Source organism: Somniosus microcephalus, chromosome 12 (genome assembly GCF_052327205.1).
Source record: "Somniosus microcephalus isolate GS21.2 chromosome 12, FLI_Smic_1.0, whole genome shotgun sequence".
NCBI classification, from domain to species: Eukaryota; Metazoa; Chordata; class Chondrichthyes; order Squaliformes; family Somniosidae; genus Somniosus; species Somniosus microcephalus.
In genome coordinates this window covers 164,504,215-164,528,191 of record NC_140998.1, presented here as the reverse complement: position 1 = coordinate 164,528,191, position 23,977 = coordinate 164,504,215, and the positions used below count along the sequence as shown (strand labels likewise).

At 45.3% G+C, this 23,977-nt stretch overlaps 1 protein-coding gene across 14 annotated transcripts in view; it reads left to right on the top strand.

Moving 5' to 3' along the window:
- LOC147109680 (uncharacterized) overlaps nucleotides 1–23,977 on the top strand; it is a 396,101-nt gene that overhangs the window by 315,021 nt on the left and 57,103 nt on the right. For all 14 annotated transcript variants that reach the window (XM_086003764.1, XM_086003766.1, XM_086003775.1 and 11 more), the window contains one exon: nucleotides 16,062–16,110. In XM_086003764.1, the coding sequence (XP_085859890.1) occupies nucleotides 16,062–16,110 (49 nt within the window). The remainder of the gene's footprint in view (nucleotides 1–16,061; nucleotides 16,111–23,977) is intronic.

The window sequence follows — 23,977 nt, the reverse complement described above, 5'->3', positions numbered from 1 at the left end:
TATAGGAGTAGAAAAGAGGAATAAGGTGCATGCAAGAGTGAGTGTGTTGCATAGTACTAGAGAAGAAAGTAGTACTAGAGGCGGAAGAAGTACCATATTAGATAGGAGCAGACTAAAAGACTACGAAAAATTCAGAAATGGGTTTAGAATGCATAAGAACATAAGAAATAGGAGCAGGAGTAGGCCAATCGGCCCCTCGAGCCTGCTCCGCCATTCAATAAGATCATGGCTGATCTGATCCTAACCGCCAATCCACTATCACAGAACCATCTCCTGAATCTAACAGAATTAGACACACGAAATAGGAGCAGGATCAGGCTACACGGCCCCTGGGCCCACTCCGCTACGCACAGGGCCATGACCGATCCGAACCTAGACTCATGTCCAAATTCCTGCCCGCTCCCCGTAACCCTTAATTCCCTTTACTTTTAGGAAACTGTCTATTTCTGTTTTAAATTTATGTAATGATGTAGCTTCTACAGCTTTTTGGGGCAGCATATTCCATGGACCTACCACCCTCTGAGTGAAGTAGTTCCTCCTCATCTCAGTTTTGAAAGAGCAGCCCCTTATTCTAAGACTATGCACCCTAGTTCTAGTTTCACCCATCATCGGGAACATCTTCCCCGCATCCACCCGATCCAACCCCTTCACAATCTTATATGTTTCAATAAGATCGCCTCTCATTCTTCCAAGCTCCAATGAGTAGAGTCCCAATCTACTCAACCTCTCCTCATATGTCCATCCCCTCATCCCCGGGATTAACCGAGTGAACCTTCTTTGTACTGACTCGAGAGCAAGTATGTCCTTTCTTAAGTATGGACACCAAAACTGTACGCAGTATTCCAGGTGCGGTCTCACCAATACCTTGTACAACTGAAGCAATACCTCCCTATTTTTATATTCTATCCCCCTAGCAATGAAAGCCAACATTCCATTGGCCTTCTTAATCACTTGCTGCACCTGCATACTAACCTTTTGAGTTTCGTGCACCAGGACCCCCAGATCCCTTTGTACTTCAGTACTTTCCAGTTTCTTGCCATTAAGATAATAACTTGCTCTACGATTTTTCCTGCCAAAGTGCATAACCTCACACTTTCCAGTATTGTATTCCATCTGCCAAATCTCTGCCCACTTACTTAGCCTGTTGATGTCCCCTTGCAGGTTTTTTATGTCCTCCTCACTCACTACTTTCCCTCCCATCTTAGTATCATCTGCAAACTTTGATATGTTACACTCGGTCCCCTCCTCCAAATCGTTAATATAGATTGTAAAGAGTTGGGGACCCAGCGCTGACCCCTGCGGAACACCACTAGTTACTGATTGCCAGTCTGAGAATGAACCATTTATCCCAACTCTCTGCCTTCTGTTAGATAGCCAATCCTCTATCCATGCCAGAATATTACCCCCAATCCTGTGATTTTTTATCTTAAGCAATAATCTTTTGTGTGGCACCTTGTCAAATGCCTTTTGGAAGTCTAAATACACTACGTCCACTGGTTCCCCTTTATCCACCCTATACGTTACTTCCTCAAAGAACTCCAGCAAATTTGTCAAACATGACTTCCCCTTCATAAAACCATGCTGACTTTGTCCTATTAAATTATGATTATCCAAACGTCCTGTTACTGCCTCCTTAATAATGGACTCCAAAATTTTACCTACCACAGATGTTAGGCTTCTGTCTACTGCCCTTTTTAAATAAGGGTGTTACATTAGCAGTTTTCCAGTCTGCCGGGACCTTTGCCGAGTGCAGGGAGTTTTGGAAAATTATTACCAATGCATCCACAAACCCTACCATCACTTCCCTCAAGACCCTAGGATGTAAGCCATCAGGCCCAGGTGATTTATCCGCCTTGAGTCCCATTATTTTACCGAGTACCACTTCCTTAGTGATTTTGATCGTGTTTAGCTCCTCCCCCCCTTTAGCCCCCTGTTTGTCCAGTGTTTGGATATTCTTAGTGTCTTCTACTGTAAAGACTGATGTAAAATATTCATTCAGTGTTTTTGCCATCTCCACATTTCCCACCATTAAATTCCCGGTCTCATCCTCTAAGGGACCAACATTTACTTTAGCCACCCTTTTTCTTTTTATATAACTATAAAAACTCTTACTATCTGTTTTTATATTTTTTGCTAATTTACTTTCATAATCTATCTTCCCTTTCTTAATCAATCTTTTTGTTATTTTTTGCTGTCTTTTAAAGTTTTCCCAATCCTCTATCCTCCCACTAGATTTGGCTACCTTATATGCCCTTGTTTTTAGTCGAATACTATCCTTAATTTCTTTACTTAGCCACGGATGGCTGTCTTTTCTTTTACACCCTTTTCTTCTCAGTGGAATATATATTTTTTGGAAGTTGTAAAATAACTCCTTAAATGTACACCACTGATCATGTATCGTCTTACCCTTTAATCTATTTTCCCAATCCACTCTACTCAATTCCGCTCTCATACCTTCATAGTCTCCTTTATTCAAGCTTAGCACGCTTGTTTGAGATCCAACCTTCTCACCCTGTAATTGAATGTGGAATTCAAACATGTTATGGTCACTCATTCCAAGGGGATCCTTTACTAGGACATTTTTAATTAATCCTGTCTCGTTACACAGGACCAGATCTAAGGTTGCTTGCCCCCTGGTCGGTTCAGTTACATACTGCTCAAGAAACCCATCCCTAATACACTCAATGAACTCATCCTCAAGGCAGCCCTGCCCAATTTGATTTGTCCAATTAATATGATAGTTAAAATCCCCCATAATTATAGATGTTCCCTTATTACAAGCCTCAACTATTTCCTGATTGATACTCCGTCCAACAGAGTTGCAACTGTTTGGAGGCCTATAGACTACGCCCACTAGTGTTTTTTTCCCCTTATTATGCCTTACCTCCACCCAAACTGTTTCATTATCCTGATCTTTTGACCCAATATCATTTCTCTGTATTACAGTGATTCCTTCCTTTGTTAACATAGCCACCCCACCTCCCCTTCCTTCCTTCCTGTCCTTCCTGATCGTTAAATAACCTGGTATGTTTAATTCCCAGGCATTGTCACCCTGCAGCCATGTTTCTGTAATGGCCACAAGATCATACCCATATGTAGTTATTTGTGCCATTAACTCGTCTATTTTGTTACGAATGCTACGTGCATTCAGATAGAGAACTTTCAAAGATGTTTTGTGACACTTAGTTCCTGCTTTTGCCCTTTTTATTACTTTACCTTTTACTCCATACCTTCTGCCCCTTCCTGACATGCTCTGGTTTTTAATTTCCCCACTGCTACCTAAGTCTATGACCTTCTCTGTTGTCATTTTTATTATTTGCTCTCTTGGAACCTCCCCCCCACTAGTTAGTTTAAAGCCCTCTCTACAGCCCTAGTTATATGATCCGCCAGGACTCTAGTCCCAGCACTGGCCAAGTGAAGCCCGTCCCAACAGAACAGCTCCCTCCTGCCCCAGTACTGGTGCCAGTGTCCCAGGAAGCAAAACCCATTTCTCCCACACCAGTCTTTGAGCCACACATTTAACTCTCTAATTTTATTTGTCCTAGCCAAATTCGCTCGTGGCTCAGGTAATAATCCAGAGATTATTACCCTTGTGGTTCTGCTTTTTAATTTGGGCCCTAGCTGCTCTAACTCCCTCAGCATGTACGTAAATGCACAAAGTGTGGTGAATAAGGTTGGTGAGCTACAAGCATAGTTGGCCATGTGGCAATAATGGAAACGTGGCTTAAAAACAGTGAGGACTGGGCATTCAAGGGTACTGTCATGCATCTTATCATGACTCATGAAGTAACACTGGGCGGCCAGCTGGTGGCGCCGTCCAAGGAGTATAAATACTCGGGCGTGGGCCCAGCTTGCTCAGGATGTTTCTGTAACCAGGAACTAGTGATGTAACTAGAAATCTCATGGTTTTGAAACAGTTGATTAAAGCCGTGTTTTATACTCAAACCAAGCGCTCAGTAGTCTTTTTACATCAGGTACAAGGTGTTCAGAAAAGATAGGAAAGGAAAAAAGGTAGGTGGGGTGGCAGTGCTGATTAAGGAAGACATTGTAGTGTTGAAAAGGGAGGATGTTCTTGAGGGGACAAGGACAGAATCCATTTGGCTCAAGTTGAGGAGCAAAAAGGATATGATCACGCAATTGGAGGTATTCTGTAGGCCTCCAAATAGTGAGAGGGATGCAGAGGAGCAAATCTGCAGGGAAATCGCGGAGATATGCAAGAGCTATAGAGTAGTGATAGTGGGGGACTTTAATTACCCAATTAGCGATTGGGATAATGCTAGGGTAAAGGGAAAGGAGGGGGAGGAATTTCTGAAATGAGTTAAGGAGAATTTCCTTGACCAATATGTTCTTGGTCCAACTAGGAAGGAGGCATTGCTGGATCTGGTGCTGTGGAATGAGGTGGGCCAGGTTGACCAAGTGTTTGTGGGAGAACACTTCGGTACAAGTGATCATCGTATCATAAGATTTAGATTAGCAATGGAGAGGAGCAAGGAACAATCTAGAGTGGAACTTCTAAACTGGAATAGGGCTAACTTCAATGGGATGCGAAAGGACCTAGCTAGAGTAAAATGCAACCAAAGACTGACAGGAAAAACTGTAACGGAACAATGGGTGATCTTTAAGGAGGAGATGTTCCAAGTACAGGCTAAGTACATTCCAACAAGAGGGAAGGTTAAGGGAACCAAAGCAAGGGCTCCGTGGATGACGAGGGAGATAGAGAAGATGATGAAACAAAAAAAGAGGGTGTATGATGAATGTCAGGTGAATTCTTTAAGGGAGAACCAGACCAAATACAATAAGTTGAGAGGGGAAGTGAAGATGAAAATAAGATTGGCAAAGAGAGAATATGAGAGGAGAATGGTGGTTAACATAAAAGGGAACCCCAAAATCTTCCACCGGCATGTAGACAGTAAGCGGGTAGTAAGAGGCGGGGTGGGGCCTATTAGCGACAAAGAAGGTGTTATATTCTTAGAGGCGTAGGGCAAGGCTAGAATACTCAGTGAGTACTTTGTATTGGTGCTAACTAAGGAGGTGGACGCTTACAAAATATCGGTAGCAGTGGAAAAAGTAGAAGCAATGGAAGGGGTGAAAATTGATAGGCAGGATGTACTAGAAAGGCTGGGTATGCTTAGAGTGGATAAGTCGCCTGGACCAGATGGCTTGCCTCCCAGGTTGCTAAGGGAATTGGGGGAGGAGATAGCGGAAGGGCTTGCCATAATTTTCCAATCTTCCCTAGACGTGGGGGAGGTGCCTGAGGATTGGAAAGTGGAAAATGTGACACCATTGTTCAAGAAAGGGTGTGAGGACAATCCTAGTAACTACAGGCCAGTTAGTTTAACATCAATGGTGGGTAAAGTTTTAGAAGCAATAATCAAGGAAAAAATTAACGGGCACTTGGAGAGGTTTAAGCTAATTAAGGAGAGCCAACACGGATTTGTAAAAGGCAGATCATATTTGACTAATCTAATTGAATTTTTTGATGAAGTAACAAGGAGGATCGATGAAGGGAATGTAATGGATGTTGTCTACATGGATTTTCGGAAGGCGTTTGACAAAGTACCACATAGAAGGCTGGTTAACAAAATTGAGGCTCATGAAATAGTTGGGTCAGTGGCAGCTTGGATAAGGAATTGGCTTCAGGACAGAAAACAGCGAGTTATGGTAAATGGCTGTTTTTTAGACTGGAGGATGGTAGACAATGGTGTTCCCCAAGGGTCAGTGCTGGGGCCACTTTTTTTGATATATATAAATGACCTGGATATTGGAATAAAAAGTAGAATTTCTAAATTTGCCGATGACACCAAACTTGGGGGTGTGGTAAACAGTGAGGATGATACCAATCGACTGCAACCAATAGAAAGGCTAGCAGAATGGGCAGACAAGTGGCAGATGGAATTTAATACAGAGAAGTGTGAGGTGATGCATTTTGGCAGAAGGAACAGGGAGAGGAATATACACTTAATGGCACAGTTTTGAAGAGTGTGCAGGGACAGAGGGACCTGGGAGTTAATGTGCATAGGTCCCTGAAGGTGGCAGGACATTTTGAGAGAGTATTTAGCAAAGCATATGGGATCTTGGGTTTAATAAATAGAGGTATTGAGTACAAAAGTAGAGAAGTTATGCTGAATCTTTATAAAGGGCTGGTTTAGGCCACAACTGCAGTATTGCGTCCAGTTCTGGTCACCACACTTCAGGAAGGATGTGAAGGCCCTTGAGAGGGTGCAGAGTGGATTTACCAGAATGGTTCCAGGGATGGGGGATCTTAGCTACAAGGACAGGTTGGAGAAGCTGGATTTGTTTTCATTAGAGCAAAGGAGATTGAGGGGTGAGTTGACAGAGGTGTACAAGATTATGACGGGTTTGTATAGACTAGACGGGGAAAGGCTGTTCCCACTAGTTGATGGTACAAGGACTAGGGGACACAGATTTAAGGTTTTGGGCGAGAGATACAAGGGACATGTGATGAAAAGCTTTTTTACGCAGCGAGTGGAGGGGACCTGGAACTCGCTGCCGACGGACGTGGTGGAAGCGGACACACTCAATGTTTTCAAGGGGAGACTGGATAGGCACTTGAGGGAAATAAACTTGCAAGGCTATGGGGATAGAGCGGGGGAATGGGACTGACTCAATTGCTCTGCAGTGAGCCAGCACGGGCTCGATGGGCCGAATGGCCTCCTTCTGTGCCGTTATGACTCTGTGACTCTATGGGCTGGATTTTACCAACCCTGAGGAGGCGGGTTTGGAGGCGGGACTGCTGGGAAAATGGGAAAAATTGGGAGTGGATCCCAACCCCGCTACCAATCCGCCTCCGAACCATCTTCCCGGGAGGCGGATCCCCGACTCGCACAGGGACCCGTCTCCTAGCGGCGGGGAGGGGATTGGAGCCAATTAACTGCCTGTTAACAGGCAGTTAAGAGACTTTACCCCATTTTCAGCCTGCTGATGCGGCCTTCCCGACGGCGGGAAACCCCACCAGGGTCAGCAAGGTGAGCTGTGGGTCTGCTGCAGTGTAAGTGTGCAAATGACAGCTGCAGAGGTAGTGTGATGGGTGCAATGGTGCACAGGTAAGTATGACAGGTGAGAGAATGCAGTGAGAAATATTTTTAATCTGTTTATATGTATCTACAGGTGACAAGATTTGATGTTTCTGTGAAGCCTCATCTGATCGGCAGAATTGACAGATGGCTTCTGCAATCTCACATGCAGCTGCCATCTGTTTTCTCCTAAGGAGAGAGTCATTGGTGAGCCTCGGTGCAAGGGCTCACCTTTGGACAGTGATTGTCAGTCAGTGTTTGACAGCACCTCAATGCTGTCAAACACTGACAATTCATCTGTCAAAAAATTATGGTGCCTGTCACTTTAACAAAACCGGCAGATGAAGCGTCATGCACTGACATTATCTGACACCGGCTTTCCCTTAATTGGCCAGGCGGGCTTAACAAGGCTAATTGGGAAAATAGCGTCAGGTCTTCAGACATTGCTGGGGGCAGTACTAGAACCCAGAAACCAGCAGTCCCGTTCCCAACACGCCTCCTCAGGTAAGTTCCCGGCCTATGACTCTCTGACTCTAGTGTGGCAATATGATTTTCCATACCCAGTCATTCTTATTACTTTGAATAAACACATCAATTAGTGCCAAATAATGGGTAGTTCTGTGCTTTGGACCGATGGTCAGGGATTGAAGAGGTTTCCCTCACAGTGTGGAGTTGGTCCATTCTGTTGTATTATAAAATGTTAGTTTTTTTTATACTGTTCAACCTAGGGCTTCTGAACTAGAAATTTCAGAGCCTATCTAGCACTTGTACTTAAATCTACCAAGTTCTTCTGTCAGAACTCATTTTAGTTCTAAATGTATTTGATGAGTTTTGATTTAGAGTGTAATATTATTTTGCTAAGGAGTTTTATCAACTTTATAAATGCATTTTAAATGCATTTTAAAATCAAACTAGTTAAACAAATTAATTTGTTTAACAGCCTTTCATCTTAGCAGTGATTATTTTTAAGTATTTTAATTTTCCTTAAATGGGGAAGTTGCCTCTGTGCCATCCTCTGCCTGCCAGAAGAACAGGTAAACAGGTACAAGTTCCTCTATATCTTGTGATGTATATGCAGCTGCATGGGTTAACCTGGAAAGGCACACATCTTGGAGTGTAAAAATGCAAGAAGTATTTTTTTTGGGGATGAGAACATTCTACAGCACATGTCCATTCTGCTGAATGATAGATTTCATATTGAATAGTCTGCTGGAGCAGTACTGAATCTGAAAAATGTTCTTACGGTTTAACTAACATTAGCATGTCATTACCTACTGCTCGCCTGATCTACAAAAGAACGAAAAGACTGGTTTTCCTTCAAACTAAAATGACTCCCGCTAGACTAATGTGACCCATCCTTGTTTACTGTTTATAAGGGCTGTAATGCAAATTAAATCCCATCCTGTGTTTTGACCAGACTAAGAGCAGTTCTTTCTAGGTCACTGTGACTTGGATTGCAACTAGTTGATAAATTTATTTTAATCAAATATGGTGAACATGGACTAGGTTTATACTTTTGACCGCACTCAAACCTCACTCCCGCTGAATTTTATTATATTTGGCAGTCTACTAATTTTTCAATTCGTTTTCTGGTGTATTGAATGCCTTGTAGTCTGCAGGGAATCTCTGCATTTCGAATGCACAAAAATTGTAATGGTTGCCTTTGAAACAAGGATTATATTAACTGCATATCATTTTTTTTTTAAAGAGTTGACTTTAGCTCAGTCCCACTTGGTGTTTCTTTTCCCCTTCCAGTAGATGAATTCCGTAGTTCCCACAGTGAGTACAGGCCAGTTCTAAGTAATCGGCTGGAGCTTTTAAAAACCTTCAAAATGTCTTGATTAAAACACTTTTTAATAGATGTACAAACCTGAAGGTAATTGATCTAACTATGATATATTAAGTCTTTTATGTGGTGCGCAGTTCCTGTCCACAAGCCTTACTTTCTGTCATGATTTTACGTTTCTTTTAATGTCACACTTGCAATGAAAATCCCTATGTCAACATTGTTGCACTGTAATTATGACAGAAAAATTGTGAACAGCTACCTTTATTTAAAAGAACTGTTTCCTCTCTACCATTTTTCTTAAAGAAAATGTTTCCTCTGTACTGTATGTCCAGCTCTTTGGCTGCAAAATCCTCCTGGCCAGGTCCTTTCCATGGTGCCACTGCTCAGGCCTTACTCCCCAATTGGGCACCATTCCAGAGAGCAGTAGTTAAAAGAATATATAAATTGTAGTCCTATTCTTCCAGCTCTGCTCCCAAGAAAAGGAATATATAAAATAAAATAGATTACAAAATAAAGTTATTTACCTGGCCATCCTCTTCAGACCCCAATTCTGGCTGAAGCAAAACATCATTTTGAAATGTTCCCTGCCATCAACCCAGCTCTACTACGAATTAATTCATAAATTTCTTGGTCCAGCTCCCGACTGAATTATAAATTAATATGAAAATATTCCTGTACTTCTCAGGCCCCACTCCAGGCTGCACATGCAAATTTTCTTTTAAAATCTTCCCCGTACCACTGCTGCATATAGTTAACTTAAAAATCTCTACTGCTGCATAAATTAATTTAATACTCCTTGGCTGGCTCCTGCCTGCTCCATAATTCATATTAATAAGGCCTGATGCTTTTATTTCATGAATGCATTTTGGAGGAACCGTTTTACATGTCTCTTTCTATTTGATAAATTTTAGTTAAATGCTGTTGGATAAAATGTCCACTGCTTTTATTTAGTAAATTTATGCAAGCATGTTGGATTAAACAGCTGACCCATTACCATCAAATGGGTACTCCTTTTATTTAATCAATTTTGAGGGAACTCCATTGTACAAATAGCTACTGCTTTAATATTTAATTACATTTTAGCATATAACTCAGTTCCTCTGACTTCATAACAGCAATGTGATGGGCAATTAACGTGGGTGTAGTATGCACATCCTGTGCTTCCAGAAAGTAACACTTAATGGGCTAGAAATTTGGTTCCGTAGCGTCCGATATTTTTTCAGCACTAAGAGAGCCGTTTAGTGACAGAAATGGCATCCGCGCCGCGCGCGCGCACTTCTGGTGCATGCAGCGCTGGACACCATCTTGGTGAGGGCGATAGGGCAGGCATTAGGGTGCGCCAGTAGTATGTAGAGTAGGCAGATCGTAACATCAATCATCATGCAATGCTGATTTGTTGCCAGCGCCGGCGTTTTTGTCCTCCACGCTGAATCTAACACCCTGTCTTAACCTCGCAAAACTGAACATGCGTTCAGCAGCAAGGACACCCCGCCCCCCCCAAACCAGCGATATTTAAAGGGATCAGCAACCACTCTAAGGTTAGTTGCTGATTCATTTCTACTGGCTCTCTGTAAGTTTATGAAAGTGTTTGGAGCTTTCTAGAGTTGTTTAAAGTTGGTGACAGGGAGTGGTGCTGTAAGTGGAGAAGTACTTGGTTCTGACTTCAAGGGTTCTGGTCAGACCACTTGCTCCCAGTCATGGGTGCTCTAGTTGTCAGCCCCCTTGGCCAGCAGCATGACAGGGAGATGGAGCAGAGACAGCGAAGAAGAGGACAAGCTGCTTGCAGAAGGAGGAGGGCGAGAAGGGCTCTCAGCAGGAGGCCTCACCCACCTCGGGTCTTCTGAGAGCAATTCTCTTACCTCAGCCTGAGCCAGGAGCAGTACATGAGACGTCTGCACTTTACGAAAGAGTTGCTCACAGAACTCCGCCACCTCTTCCAACCTGACCTGCAGCCTCACACCAGGGCAAGGACAGCACTGCCAGTGGCTGTGAAGGTGACCGTGGCCCTGAATTTCCTCGTGTCAGGATCCTTCTAGGCTGGAGCAGGTGACATCTGTAACATCACCCAGTTTGCCATCCACTGCTGCGTAAGAGAGGTGACAGACGCTCTTTATGTCAGGAGAGGGGACTTTTTTTGTCTTTTCTCTGAGCAGTGAGAAACAGGCGGAGCATGCATGTGGCTTTGCCAGGGTAGCGGGCTTCCCCATGGTGCAGGGCGCCATCGACTGCACGCACGTGGCTTTGCGGGTGTCACACCTAAATGCTGAGATGTACCGTGACTGCAAAAGTTACCACTCGCTAAATGTGCATTTGGTGTGCGACCATGCTCCGCACATCATGATGGTGAATGCTCGGTATCCTGGCAGCGGTCATGATGCTTTTATTTTGCACCAGTCCGCTGTTCCCTCAGCCTTTGAGTCACCGTGACAAACCAGAGGGTTGCAAGGGATATCCACTGACCATCTAGCTCATGACTCCGCTCCGCAACCCAACTACACGCGGGCAGCATGCGTACAATGAGAGCCATACTGCCACACGGAATCTGATAGACCAGACCATTGGCGTCCTTAACGCTTCCGCTGCCTGGACCGCTCTAGAGGAGCGCTGCAGTACTCATTAGAGTGTGTCCCAAGGTTCATCGTGGTCTGTTGCATGCTCCACAACCTCGCCATCAGAATGGTACATCCCTTGCCACCAGGCATACGGCGACCAGCTAAGGAAGAGGAGGAAGCGGGAGGGAGGAGGAACCCAGGCAGCACCTTTCTGCCTGGGCTGTCCATGATCGACTCATCCGACTGCGATACCAGTGAAAGCAACCCCAATTCCCCATTCAACAAAAGTCCCATACCTTACCTTCCACGAAAGGCATCAAGGGGTATGGAGAGAGAGCGGGAATATGATATTGAGATAGATGATCAGCCATGATCATATTGAATGGCGGAGCAGGCTCGAAGGGCCGAATGGCCTACTCCTGCTCCTATTTTCCTATGTTCTATGTTTTCCCTCTGTTACTGATCATCCCAGCGTCCTCTTGGCCACAATGCTGAAATAAAAGCCACCACAAAAGAAACATTCCAATCCAACTTTATACATCAATCCACCCAATATTACATCAAAAAATCTACTAATCACCCTTGTGCATTCCCTTAGTGCCTGTCTTCAGAGTGCCTTTGCCTATCCTAGTGCTCTTACGAATCCTGCAAATCCATTGGCAGGATAGGCACACCAACGTCAGTGTTCTTGCTCAGGCCAACATGCCCAGCATCGAAGCTTTGACCACGCTCGATCAGCTCCGATGGACGGGTCACATCGTCCGCATGCCCGATACGAGACTCCCAAAACAAGCGCTCTACTCGGAGCTCCGACACGGCAAGAGAGCCTTAGGTGGGCAGAGGAAACGCATCAAGGACACCCTCAAAGCCTCCTTGAAAAAGTGCAACATCCCCACTGACACCTGGAAATCCCTGGCCCAAGACCACACAAAGTGGAGGAGAAGCATCCGGGAAGGCGCCGAACACCTTGAGTCTCTTCGCCGGGAGCAAGCGGAAGCCAAGCGCAAGGCGCGCACATCAACCCAAGCACTCCACCCACCTGCCCCTTCAACCACCGTCTGCCCCACCTGTGACAGAGACTCATCAGTCACCTGAGAACTAATTTTTAATGTGGAAGCAAGTCATCCTCAGTTCTGAGGGACTGCCAAGAAGAAGAAGCTCTTATGAAGTGCTACCCCAGTGGCTGCAGCATGGCTGGTGGAAGGCTTTCAATGGGGGAGACTGCAGATGGTCTTGCAGGATGACCTTGAGCAGCTCTGGGCCTAGAGGCCTGGCTGCGGACTGCACCACCTCGGCATGGGCGGCAGCAGTCTGGGCTGGCTGGCTGACCGGCAACATCAAGGGCACTGGTGGAGTGGCAGTGGTGGGAGGACAAATGCTGTCATCCTGAGAGAGGACAGCAGCTACGTGCTCCATGGAGTCACTGCCACTCCCCTGGAGCAGCGCCTCAGCATTCCTAGCCATCTGTTGGAGGACAGATTGCTGGATTGCTGTGACACCCTGCAAGCCCCTTTCCACACTGGTAAACACAGCCACGGTGGCAGCAGTCTGAGCTTGCGTGGCAGAAAGCTGAGCTTCCACTGCAGCACCCAGACGTTGGGTGGCTTCTGCTTTTCCTGCAATGGAAGCTGAGACATGGTTGGGTCAACAAGTTCGCTAATGGAGTTGGTCACCATTTCCATGCTGGAAATCATGGGCTCCAAGCTCTGTGCAAAGCCCTGTGCAAGGTTGATGCTGGACTTCTCCATGCTCCTTGACATTGCACTCAGGCTTTCTGGCAGGCTTGCCAGTGCACCAAGCATTTTGTTGTGCATACCCATAGCGTTCTTCTGTAGGCCACCTCATCGAAGTCCTAATCTGAGTCCTCTGCAGGAAAAGTCGTGTGCGACCTCGCCCTCCGGGGAGCTGGCATCTGCGCTACCCTTCTCCCTGCCCTGGCCGCAGCCTACTTCTGCCTGGTGACTCACCACGTGCAGATCCCGCCTCTGAGCTTCCCTCTAAAGCCTGCGCAGTGCCGGAATCTGAGCTGGTGGCTGCGAGTGTCAGATAGAGTGTATCTTCTTCATCATCACTCTCCTCTTCCTCTCCCTCTTCTTTTGTTATTGAGATCTAGTGCTGAGGGGAGAGGGGAAAGCAAGAGGTGCATGCTTACACCATGTGCAGCTTGTAAATCAGAAGAGATTGTGGGATGTGAAAAGGAGGATTATGTATGAGCATACCGGCATCTTGTATTCTTTCAGTTCCACCGCTGGCCAGGGGCTCAGCGATGCCCCTCCCAAGAATGGCCAGCACCGTCTCCTCCATGCGGGTCAGGTTATGCAGGTGCACCTGTGCCCCACCGATTAGGTCCTCCTGCTGGTTGTGAGCCACCTTTTCCTGCAAGAGAAAGGGAAGTGTGTCAGTGACTGTGGTGCAATGTGTTTGGGTGATATGCCTGTCATGGTTGAATAGCTGACAGTGTATGCAAGCTGTGAGATGTGGGTGTAAGGCTTGCAGCAGTGGTAAGTGTGTGAGGGTGAGGTGAAGCTATGAATGTGTGGTATGAGTCGTGTTTGGTAGAGATTGTTGGTAGGTGAGTGATGGGGTGTTGTGCATTGAGCAGTGTGTGAGGCTAGTGGTGCAGATGGTGCTAGTGGTAGAAATATGGCATTTGATGATTAATTCACTGACCTTGACCACTCGTGTGAGGTCATTAAACTTCTTCCTGCACTGCGTCCAGGTCCTTGGGGCTAAACTGCTGGCATTCACCACAGCGGCTATTTGTTCCCATTGGACTCTACACTGTTGCCTGGAGGGCCTCCTGGCCCCCTGTGGAAACAGCACCTCTCTCCTCGAGTTGACCTCCTGCACCAAGGCCTCCAGTGTTGCATTGGAGAACCTAGGCACCGCTCTCTCCCCTGTTGTGACATAATTTTTCTTTTCTCCTCCTCTCAAACTCTTCCCCAGCCAGTTCAATGAGCTGCTGCAGGCAGAATTTACCTCCCCTTTAAGAGGTGCAGGCTAGCTTTAATTGGTGCTAGCCTCGCTCGAATTTGGGCCCCATGCTGAGCGTTCAGCCACTCAGCAGCGCCTTCAGCGCTGGGCTGCATGCTGCAATCATGCTAATCAGCCAGCAGCACGAAGTTCACATGCTACCTGCATTCCTCTGAACGGGCGTGGGGTGATCGTGTATCGCGATCCCCGCGCCCATTTTTGGGGGCTAACAAATTTCTAGGCCAATAACTTCCACTTGTCATACTAATCCCATCATTCCTGGCTGTCATGTTTAAAGTATACCTACCTTTACTTGCCACGTGTACTTATGTTTAGTTTGAGCCGTTCCGCTCTCGACTCCCAAGAGTGGTGGTGTGAAAAGGACCCTCCATGTAAGGTGCATTCAGTCTTGTTCTCTTGATGATTTTGAGCTGTTTTCCGCTGTGGGGGAAGGGAGAGATCGTGTCACGTTTTCTTGAGGGGCTGGGGGAAGCAATCCTGCTCCTCCTGGCCTGCAAGAAGTGCTGAAAAAATTTTCCTGCTGAATCTGGCAGCTCCCGCCTCCCTTCAGCTGCTGGGTTTCCTGAGCCCTGGGAAACCCGGGCCCACAGCCGTTAAATTTAAATGGCTACCAAAATCTGAGGAACGCAGCCTCATTAACATATTGACATCACTGACCCGCCTCTCCAGAGCGGGTTACTCGGGTGCCCAAAACCTGCCGTGGTTAAACCGGAAGTAGGCACATTTGCAGCGGATTGGGGGAGTCGAGTTTCAGACTTGCCAATTTAACCCTCCTGACTCTCTCCCGCCTGACATGGGGATTAAAATTCCCCCCCCCCCCATAGAAACTGAGGATTTAAAATACTAAATGAAAATGTCACTGAGCGCACAGCAAAACATTTCAGCTGTCTCGGGAACATATGGCATTGCCAGATAAAAATGGGCACATGATCCTTTCCACCTCTGTGTCATCCAAACACAATGTATTTTTCCATTGTTGTGTGTGGGGAATGTACCAGGAGTTGTAAGGTCACCCATATATTCACGAATGTTAATATGACATTAGAGTTTCCCTTTTTTCTTGCAGCCGAAATCAATTTTTTTAAAATGTGTTCATTGGGGGAAGAAAACAGGTTTGTTTCTAAATTGATCAGTAGGAAAACGTGTAAGGATGAAAGAAATATGAAGAGCTTATAAAGAAGTAAGAAAATGTGAAACTTCTCGAAGGGAAATAAAATGAAAAAGATGGTAAATGGACAAAACAATGGTATGAAAAAGGAAAGGGGCATTGGATCAGTGGGATCAAAAGTGAGACCTCAGACACCAGTCCAGATATTCCAGATCAGTTTGTTCATTTATACCAGATCTCAATAACAAAAGAATAGGATTTAAAACTGAATACTTTGCACCAGCAGTTTATTTCTTTATATACAATTGCTAACCTTTTGTTAATCCTGTATAAGTAATTTCTGCTGAAAGTTTTAGATTGCGCAGCAGGTTTCAGTATATTTGTTGAAATGATTGATTAAAGTTAATCACCAGAAACTTTTGTTAGTAAATTGAAACTTTTTTAAAGTGATGTTTCTATATATGAGCAAATAGCAGTTGTAGAGGGTACATAGCAAAACTAGATCAACTATCATCAATAAAGTTTATATAGAAGGTTTTTTGTGCAAGTAAGTAATGTGAATGTCACTTATTTTTACACAACAGATTGGATATCAAAGAGAAGATTGAAATACAAAGAAACACTGGAGGACAAGTACGTATGAGATTTTGCTAATCTAAGGCTACTATAAACACATTAGAAATCTCTTGTTTACCTTCTCTTAATTCCTAATAAAATATGAACCTATCTAACAAGGCAGGGTGAGATAGAAGGTGTATTCCATAAATAAAAACAGCATGGGCTGTGTACAGTTTTGGTCTCCTTACCTAAGGAAGGATATACTTGCCTTAGAGGCGGTGCAACAAAGGTTCACTAGATTGATTCCTGGGATGAGAAGGTTGTCCTCTGAGGAGAGATTGAGTAGATTGGGCCTACACTCTGGAGTTTAGAAGAATGAGAGGTGATCTCATTGAAACATATAGGCCTATAAATTCAGTTGTTTGCGCCAGCCGCTAGCGTCTTAGGAGGAGGAGATGTGGGGCGCTAGGCGGCTAGCGGCCGGGCGCAGCGCGATCTGCGCCTCTCCCCAACTTCAGTAAAGATTTAGCGGCGGCGCAAAGCCTTTGCGCGCGCTCAGCTGCGCGCGCAGATCCTGACGTCATTTCATCGTGCAACGCCCTTTGTGCGCCCCAAACCGGAAATTCAGTGTCGCCGGCCTATTGTGCGCCTGGCGCCCCTAGCGACTGGTAGAGGGGAACGGTTCCCAGTCGCTGCGGGGCGAGGGGGGCGCAAATTAAAGGGCACTCCTCCTGCAGTAGAAATGGCAGCCATTTTGCAACACTCCTTCTTTGTGAGAGACGGATCTTTGCAGAGAGACAAAGGTAGAGAGCTTTCTGGTTTGGCTCAACACTTGCACAGGTACTTGTGGCTTCAGGCCACAGCTTTGCACTTGTCTTTAACTTCAGAGCCATAGCATTGATTGGAAACATATAATGGGGGCTGCAATGGGTGCAAACGTTGGCCTTCTCCATAGTCCTGGGCGTTGTATAGATCAAGCAGCAGTGGTCAGGCCTTGCTTCAGGGCTGCAGTGTGCAGGGCGTGGCAGGCAAACAAATCCACCCTCCCCCTTTAAGAGCTCACCGGCGCCAGAGTGTCTGCCGTCAATCAGCAACTCGCTGAACCTGCGCTGCGCCCGCCCTCGGGGGTATCGCCCCGGGCCGCCGGCTTAGCGCCTAATGATAGTCGTGCATTGCCTGTTTTAGCGCAGCAGCAACCTCTTGGGGCGATGCCACTGAATATCGGCAAAGGTGGCGCGAAGTTGCGCCGGGCGCAAACTTTAGCGGCTGCCCGGCTGTAGCGCACCAAACGTGGCTATACTGAATTTCTAGGCCATAGTATTCTGAGAGGGCTTTACAGGGTGGACGCTGAGAGGCTGCTTTCCCTGGCTGGAGGGTCTAGAACTAGGGGGCATAGTCTTAGGATAAGTTGTCGGCCATTTAGGACTGAGATGAGGAGACATTTCTTCACTTGGAGGGTTGTGAATCTTTGGAATTCTCTACCCCAGAGGGCTGTGGATGCTCAGTCATTGAGTGTATTCAAGGCTGAGGTCGATAGGTTTTTGGACTGTAAGGGAATCAAGAGATATGGGGACCGGGCAGGTAAGTGGAGTTGAGATAGAAGATCAGCCATGATCTTTTTGAATGGCACAGCAGGCTCAAGGGGCCATATGGCCTACTGCTGTTCCTAATTCTTACGTTCTTATGTTCTTAATTACAACCTCCCTCCTACCCAGTAGCAGTGATTTAGAATGATGCCAGTGCTGGCTATTAAGTTAACATCCGGAACTAGCAGTAGAATAGCAGTAGCACGATGGGCGAAAATTGTACATAATAGGTAACACATATACAAAATGTGTGTTAATACATCAAAATTTGGTTTATTAGCATTAAACCAACAGTCCTAACTGTTGCCCCTAAAATTGTTTCTGGGGTAAACTGGTGCAGCACGAGTTAATGCAGTGACCCTGCAATAACAGAATTTGGGGTTTTCTTCCCAAAATTCTTAACTTTCTCTGTTAAAAGTCAAACCTTAACAGCTGACAGAACAATGATGGAACAAGAAGGTACAAAACGTTATATGAGCTAGACAAAACCAGCATTTAGGACAGGGAGGAACTAGAAACAAAAGTGCAGAGCGGCAAAGCGACTGCAGAAAGGAACAGTCCTATACATTCCTGTGCTCCTATGATACTGGATTTTACGTTTTAAATAAGAGTTCTCTTATTTCTTGCTATTCATCATATAGGCCCAGAAATTCGGGTCGGAGGCTTCCCGCGGGTGCAAGCCTCCGACCTGCACTTACCTAGCGCGCCGGCTGTTGAGCTGTGGGCCCGTGTGGGATTCCGATTCTGGGCCTCCTCCAAATGCCGGCGCGCAGTGCTTGCATATCCCAGGGGCGCAGTTAGTTCAATGCGTCCCCTGGGATCACGTGGTAGCATGGAGAGCCAATGGTAGCATGGAATGCTTCATTCATAAGTTTGACAGGAAGAGCTGTCAAACCTATAAATACTATAAGCCCCAAAACATCACTAAAACTTCAAATAAATTTTTACAAAACATCACATTTTTAAAATAACTATAAATTATATAAAATAACTATTTTAAATAATAATTTAAATTTTTGAAAAAATTAATTACATTTTCTAACGGAGCTAAAAATAAACTTACCTTTCTTTAAAGTAGTTAAAAATAATAAACCTGTGGAAAAAATGTTTTAATTTTAATTAATTCACCACTTATAAAAGCAGGCCTTGCACCTCCTTTTTATGTGTAACTTCTGGAGACTTACCCTCCCGGGGAAACCTGTAAAAAAAACAGAAGTTCAATGCGCACGCGCTGTCTCTCTGGTGCACGCATTCCACCTCTGAACCCCTTCAGGGGAACGGACGTGCCTGTTTCCCGCGCATGCACGGTGCATGCACGAAACCGGCACTTCCATTGGGCCTACGGGTGTGTACCCCGTATGTACTCACCCGTGGAGACCCGAATTTCTGGGCCATAGTATCTCTGTAGTGCTGCTGTGTCACAGAATAGTGTAAGGCCAGTCAGAACAATGACTGCTGCAAGCTGCTGGACAATTACTAACATTTTGCAAGATCAAATAGACAATTAATACCAGCTGCAAATTTCTTATTTGGAAAAAAAGCAGAAAGGTTGCCTTTAAGAGGATGAATGAATGAAGGTCCTGAGTGTTTCCTATATTTTCAGTGAAGCCAGTTACAACGAAAAGCAATGGTGAAGGCCACTGATAATTACTGCATAAAAAAAAGTTTGTGAAGATCAGTGTAATTTGTCATACACAGTTCTACAAATGGTCCTTTGGAAAGTCATTTGGAAAGTTTTATTATTTTGGCATTGGCGAAAGCCAGTAGTGTGCTAGAGCCTAATGCACTACATAGCAATGCTTTGCAGCCTTCAGCTCATTGAGTATGCATTTAGGAGCTTAAGAAGTAGCGCAGCAACATTATTGCCGGTATGTTGCATTTGGTTCTTGAACTGAACGCTAATTTTAAAGCATCTCTTCACACACGATGCAGAGAGTAAAATGGTGCTTTCCTGCAAATGCAGTTTTAAAAAGAAACAATCAATGAACTCTCAGTTTATATCCTCAAAATGTGATTTTTCCCACAAGCGTTCTGATTCCTTGTTTCCAAGCACTTTTTTTCTATAGCAGCCAGTCCACAGAAGGTGATTTCAGTTTCTTTGGTCCCTTGAGTTTTCTCCTTGGCTGCATCAAAAATAGAAGCAGTTTCCTCACAGACCAGCTACTTGTGGCATATTCCCTGCATTACTAACTAACAAATGAAGCTCAGCTACAGTAAACAGTCAGCTCAAACTGCAACAGCTGTCATCTTGCACAGATTTAAAATCTTCCCCTGATTTATTCAACTTTCACATACAAATCGAAACATCATTTATCCCATTGTAGAGATTTGGCTAGCAACTTTGCAATAAATTGTGATACAGGTAATTTTGCTCCTTTTATATTTAAGGCAGTCATTCTGAACCAAAAACTTTTTGTATTCGGTAATTAACAGTGGTCTTCACCATTGTCCACCCATGCCAGAAGAAGCTTATTTTATCAGTGAAGATCAGTGTAATTTGTCATATGCAGTTCTAGAAATAGTTCTTTGGAAAGTCAGTTTGAAAGTTTTATTATTTTGGCATTGGTGTGCTATGATATTGCCCAAGGTGGTTACATCAGCAGTGCTAACTGACTTACCTGAAGTCAGTGGAATTTACCATGCGATACAGGAATTTTATCCTTTTTTTTCCAAAGGTAGGAGAGAGAGGAATACATCTTCCAGGGGGTCCTGCAGAGACCAGAAACTGGACTCCGACATTGACCTTTACTCTGCTCACTATTTTGCAGATACATTTCCCATATTGCCTGTCAGTTAGAAATTCAGGCCTGTGGTGCTAATAGGGAGTCAATAATATACCTGGCAAAAGACCCAGTAGAAGACACAAAAACCATTCCGGAAATAGTGGGGAACCAAGGGCCTGGTGAGAAAGAAAAACTTAAAGAAATTAGTATTAGTAAAGAAATAATACTGGCGAAATTAATGGGACTAAAAGCCAACAAATCCCCTGGACCTACATCATAGGATGGCTACAGAGATAGTAGAGGCATTGGTTTTGATCTTCCAGAATTTCCTAGATTTTAGAATGGTCCCCGTGGATTGGAAGGTAGCAAATGTAACCCCGCTATTCAAGAAAGGAGGGAGAGAGAAAACAGGGAACTATAGGCCAGTTAGCCTGACATCAGTAGTAGGGAAGATGCTAGAATCTATTATTAGGGACGTGATAACAGGGCACTTAAAAAATTATATGATTGGGCAGAGTCAACACGGATTTATGAAAGGGAAATCATGTTTGACAAATCTGTTTATTGAGGTTGTAACGAGTAGGGTGGATAAGGGGGAACCAGTGGATGTAGTGTATTTGGATTTTCAAAAAGCATTCGATAAGGTGTCACACAAGAGGTTATTATGCAAAATTAGGACTCAAAGGATTGGGGGTAATATATCAGCATGGATTGGTTAACGGACAGAAAAGAGAGTAGGGATAAATGGGTCATTTTTGTGGTGGCAGGCTGTAACTAGTGGGGTACCACAAGGATCAGTGCTTGGGCCTCAGCTATTCACAATCTATGGGCTGGATTTTGCCAGCCCTAGGGAGGCGGGACTGCCGGGAAAATGGCAGAATTTGGGGGCGGGTCCCGCCTCCTTGGAGGTGGGAAGGGATTACAGCCACTTAACTGCCTGTTAACAGGTAGTTAACAGGCAGATAAGAGGATTATCCCCATTTTGCCCACACAAGTGCGGGCTTCCCGCCAGGGTCACCGAGGCGAGTAGTGGGTCTGCGGGGGTCCAAAAGTGTGCTGTGGAGGTGAATGATGGGTGCAAATGTGGAGAGGTGAGTATGTGAGGTAAGTGGAAAGTGTTAGAAAAAGTGTACTTATCTTTGTTTCTTCCTGCAGGCTTCAATCGGTGGGTATGCGGAGAGTCTCGCATCTCCGCGGCAGAGATGACAGATGGCCGTTGCATTCTCCAATGCAACAACCATCTCATTTCTGAAAAAGAAAGAGGTTTGATGAGGCCTTGAATTCAAGAACTCATCAAACTACAGAGAATGTCAGTGTTTGACAGCTTCACAGAGCTGTCAAACGATGACAATTCATCTGTCAAAAATGAAACGTCATACGTTGACGTTCTCTGTAACCGGCTTTCCCTTAATTGGCCTGCTAAGCCCGCTGGGTGGGCTTAACAAGGTCAATCAAGGGAAAATAGTGTAGGTTGGCCAGAAGTTGACGGAGGCGGGACTGAAACCCAACAAGTCGGAGTCCCGCCTCCAAAAGCTCCCCATTGGCAAAATCCAGCCCTATATCTATGACTTAGATGAGGAGACCGAGTGTAATGTATCCAAGTTTGCTGATGATACGAAGTTAGGTGGGAAAGTAAGCTGTGAGGAGGACGCAGGAGGCTACAAAAGGAATTAGACCGGTTAAGTGATTGGGCAAGAATGTGGCAGAGGGAATATAATGTGGTGAAGAGTGAAGTTATCCACTTTGGTAGGAAAAATAGAAAAGCAGAATGTTTTTCAAATGGTGAGAGACTGGGAAATGTTGCTATTCAGAGGGACCTCGGTGTCCTTGTACACAAATGACAAAAAGTTAGCATGCAGGTACAGCAAGCAATTAGGAAAGCAAATGGTATTTTAGCCTTTATTACAAAGAGATTGGAGTATAAGAGTAAAGAAGTCTTACTACAATTAGATAGGGCCTTGGTGAGACCACACCTGAAGTACTGTGTACAATTTTGGTCTCCTTATCTAAGGAAGGATATACTTGCCTTAGAGGGAGTGCAACGTAGGTTTACTAGACTGATTCCAGGGATGAGGGGATTGTCCTATGAGGAGAGATTGAGTAGCCTAGGCCTATATGCCCTACAGTTTAGAAGAATGAGAGGTGATCTCATTGAAACATATAAAATTCTTAAGAGGCTTGACAGGGTAGATGCAGGGAGGATGTTTCCCCTGGCTGGGGAGTCTAGAACTAGGGGTCACAGTCTCAGAATAAGGGGTCGACCACTTAGGACTGGGATGAGGAGAAATTTCTTCACTCAGAGGGTGGTGAATCTTTAGAATTTTCTAGCACTATTGCCTCACAGCGCCAGGGACCCGGGTTCGAATCCGGCCTCGGGCGACTGTCTGTGTGGAGTTTGCACATTCTCCCCGTGTTTGCGTGGGTTTCCTCCGGGTGCTCCGGTTTCCTCCCACAGTCCAAAGATGTGCGAGTTAGGTTGATTGGCTATGATAAATTGACCCTTAGTGTTAGGGGGATTAAATACGTGGGGTTACGGGGATCGGGTGGGATATGTGTCGGTGCAGGCTTGATGGGCCGAAATGGCCTCTATCTGCACTGTGGGGTTTCTGTGATTCTGTGACTGTGGATGCTCAGTCGTTGAGTATATTCAAGACTGAGATCGATAAATTTTTGGATACTAAAGGAATCGGGTTATGGGGATAGTGCAGGAAAGTGGAGTTGAGATAGAAGATCACCCATGATCTTATTGAATGGCGGAGCGGGCTCGAAGGGTCATATGGCCTACTACTGCTCTGACTTATGTTCAAATGAGTCAGCTTGCCTAGTTTCAATTCCCCTTTCTTGTAAGGTCAGGTAGTATAATTGTATCGGAGAACCCAAGTCAGGAAGAAGCCATTGCCTTGAGGCCCTTCAGGATCTATTATAGAGTATCCGTGGCAACTGAGAAGCCTTTGTTTACCTAACCTGCTGCAGACTTCCTAGTGGTGTACCTTGTACAAACAGAAAAAAAATTGATGTACTTTCTGTGTTCTAGCTCAGCAATTGTGACAGTTTCTGATGGTGCTGAATCTGCCCATCTGTACCATGGAGTGGATTTGGCAACAGCAGCTGCTCCTTTGAACAAGCTTAACTTTATGGGGGTGAAATTGGGTATCGCCCCGCTTAGGGCACTCACTTTTGAAATTTTGAAAATTTAGCACCAGGCGCTAAGGATTCTGAACTTCTAGTAAATTGGGTGTTAGCGCCCCAGAAAGGAAGTGGGGTGCTAAATCGAGCACTAATGACCTCAGTGGGGTGCTACAGGGGCGCTACCAGCAGAGCGTTAATGAATTTCAGGTGCAATGCATTCAGCAATGATCTTTCACACTGGTTCCTTCCAGCTCTTAAAGAGGAGGTTGCATCATTGTGCAGATGCTCATTTTCATCATTGCTGGTTTTGTGGTGACCTGTGAGCAAGTGAATCCCCTGATTGCTATGGCTGTTCCCACTCCCAGAGAGAGAGCTCGTCGGTTCACAGACGTGGCATTGGAGGCTGGAGTGGATCGAAGGAGGGCAGTGCTGTTCCCAGCCACTGGAAGGAGGCCATCGCCTCAGGTGTTCAGGGCAATGTGAAGGGAAGTGCCCAGGCGGTCT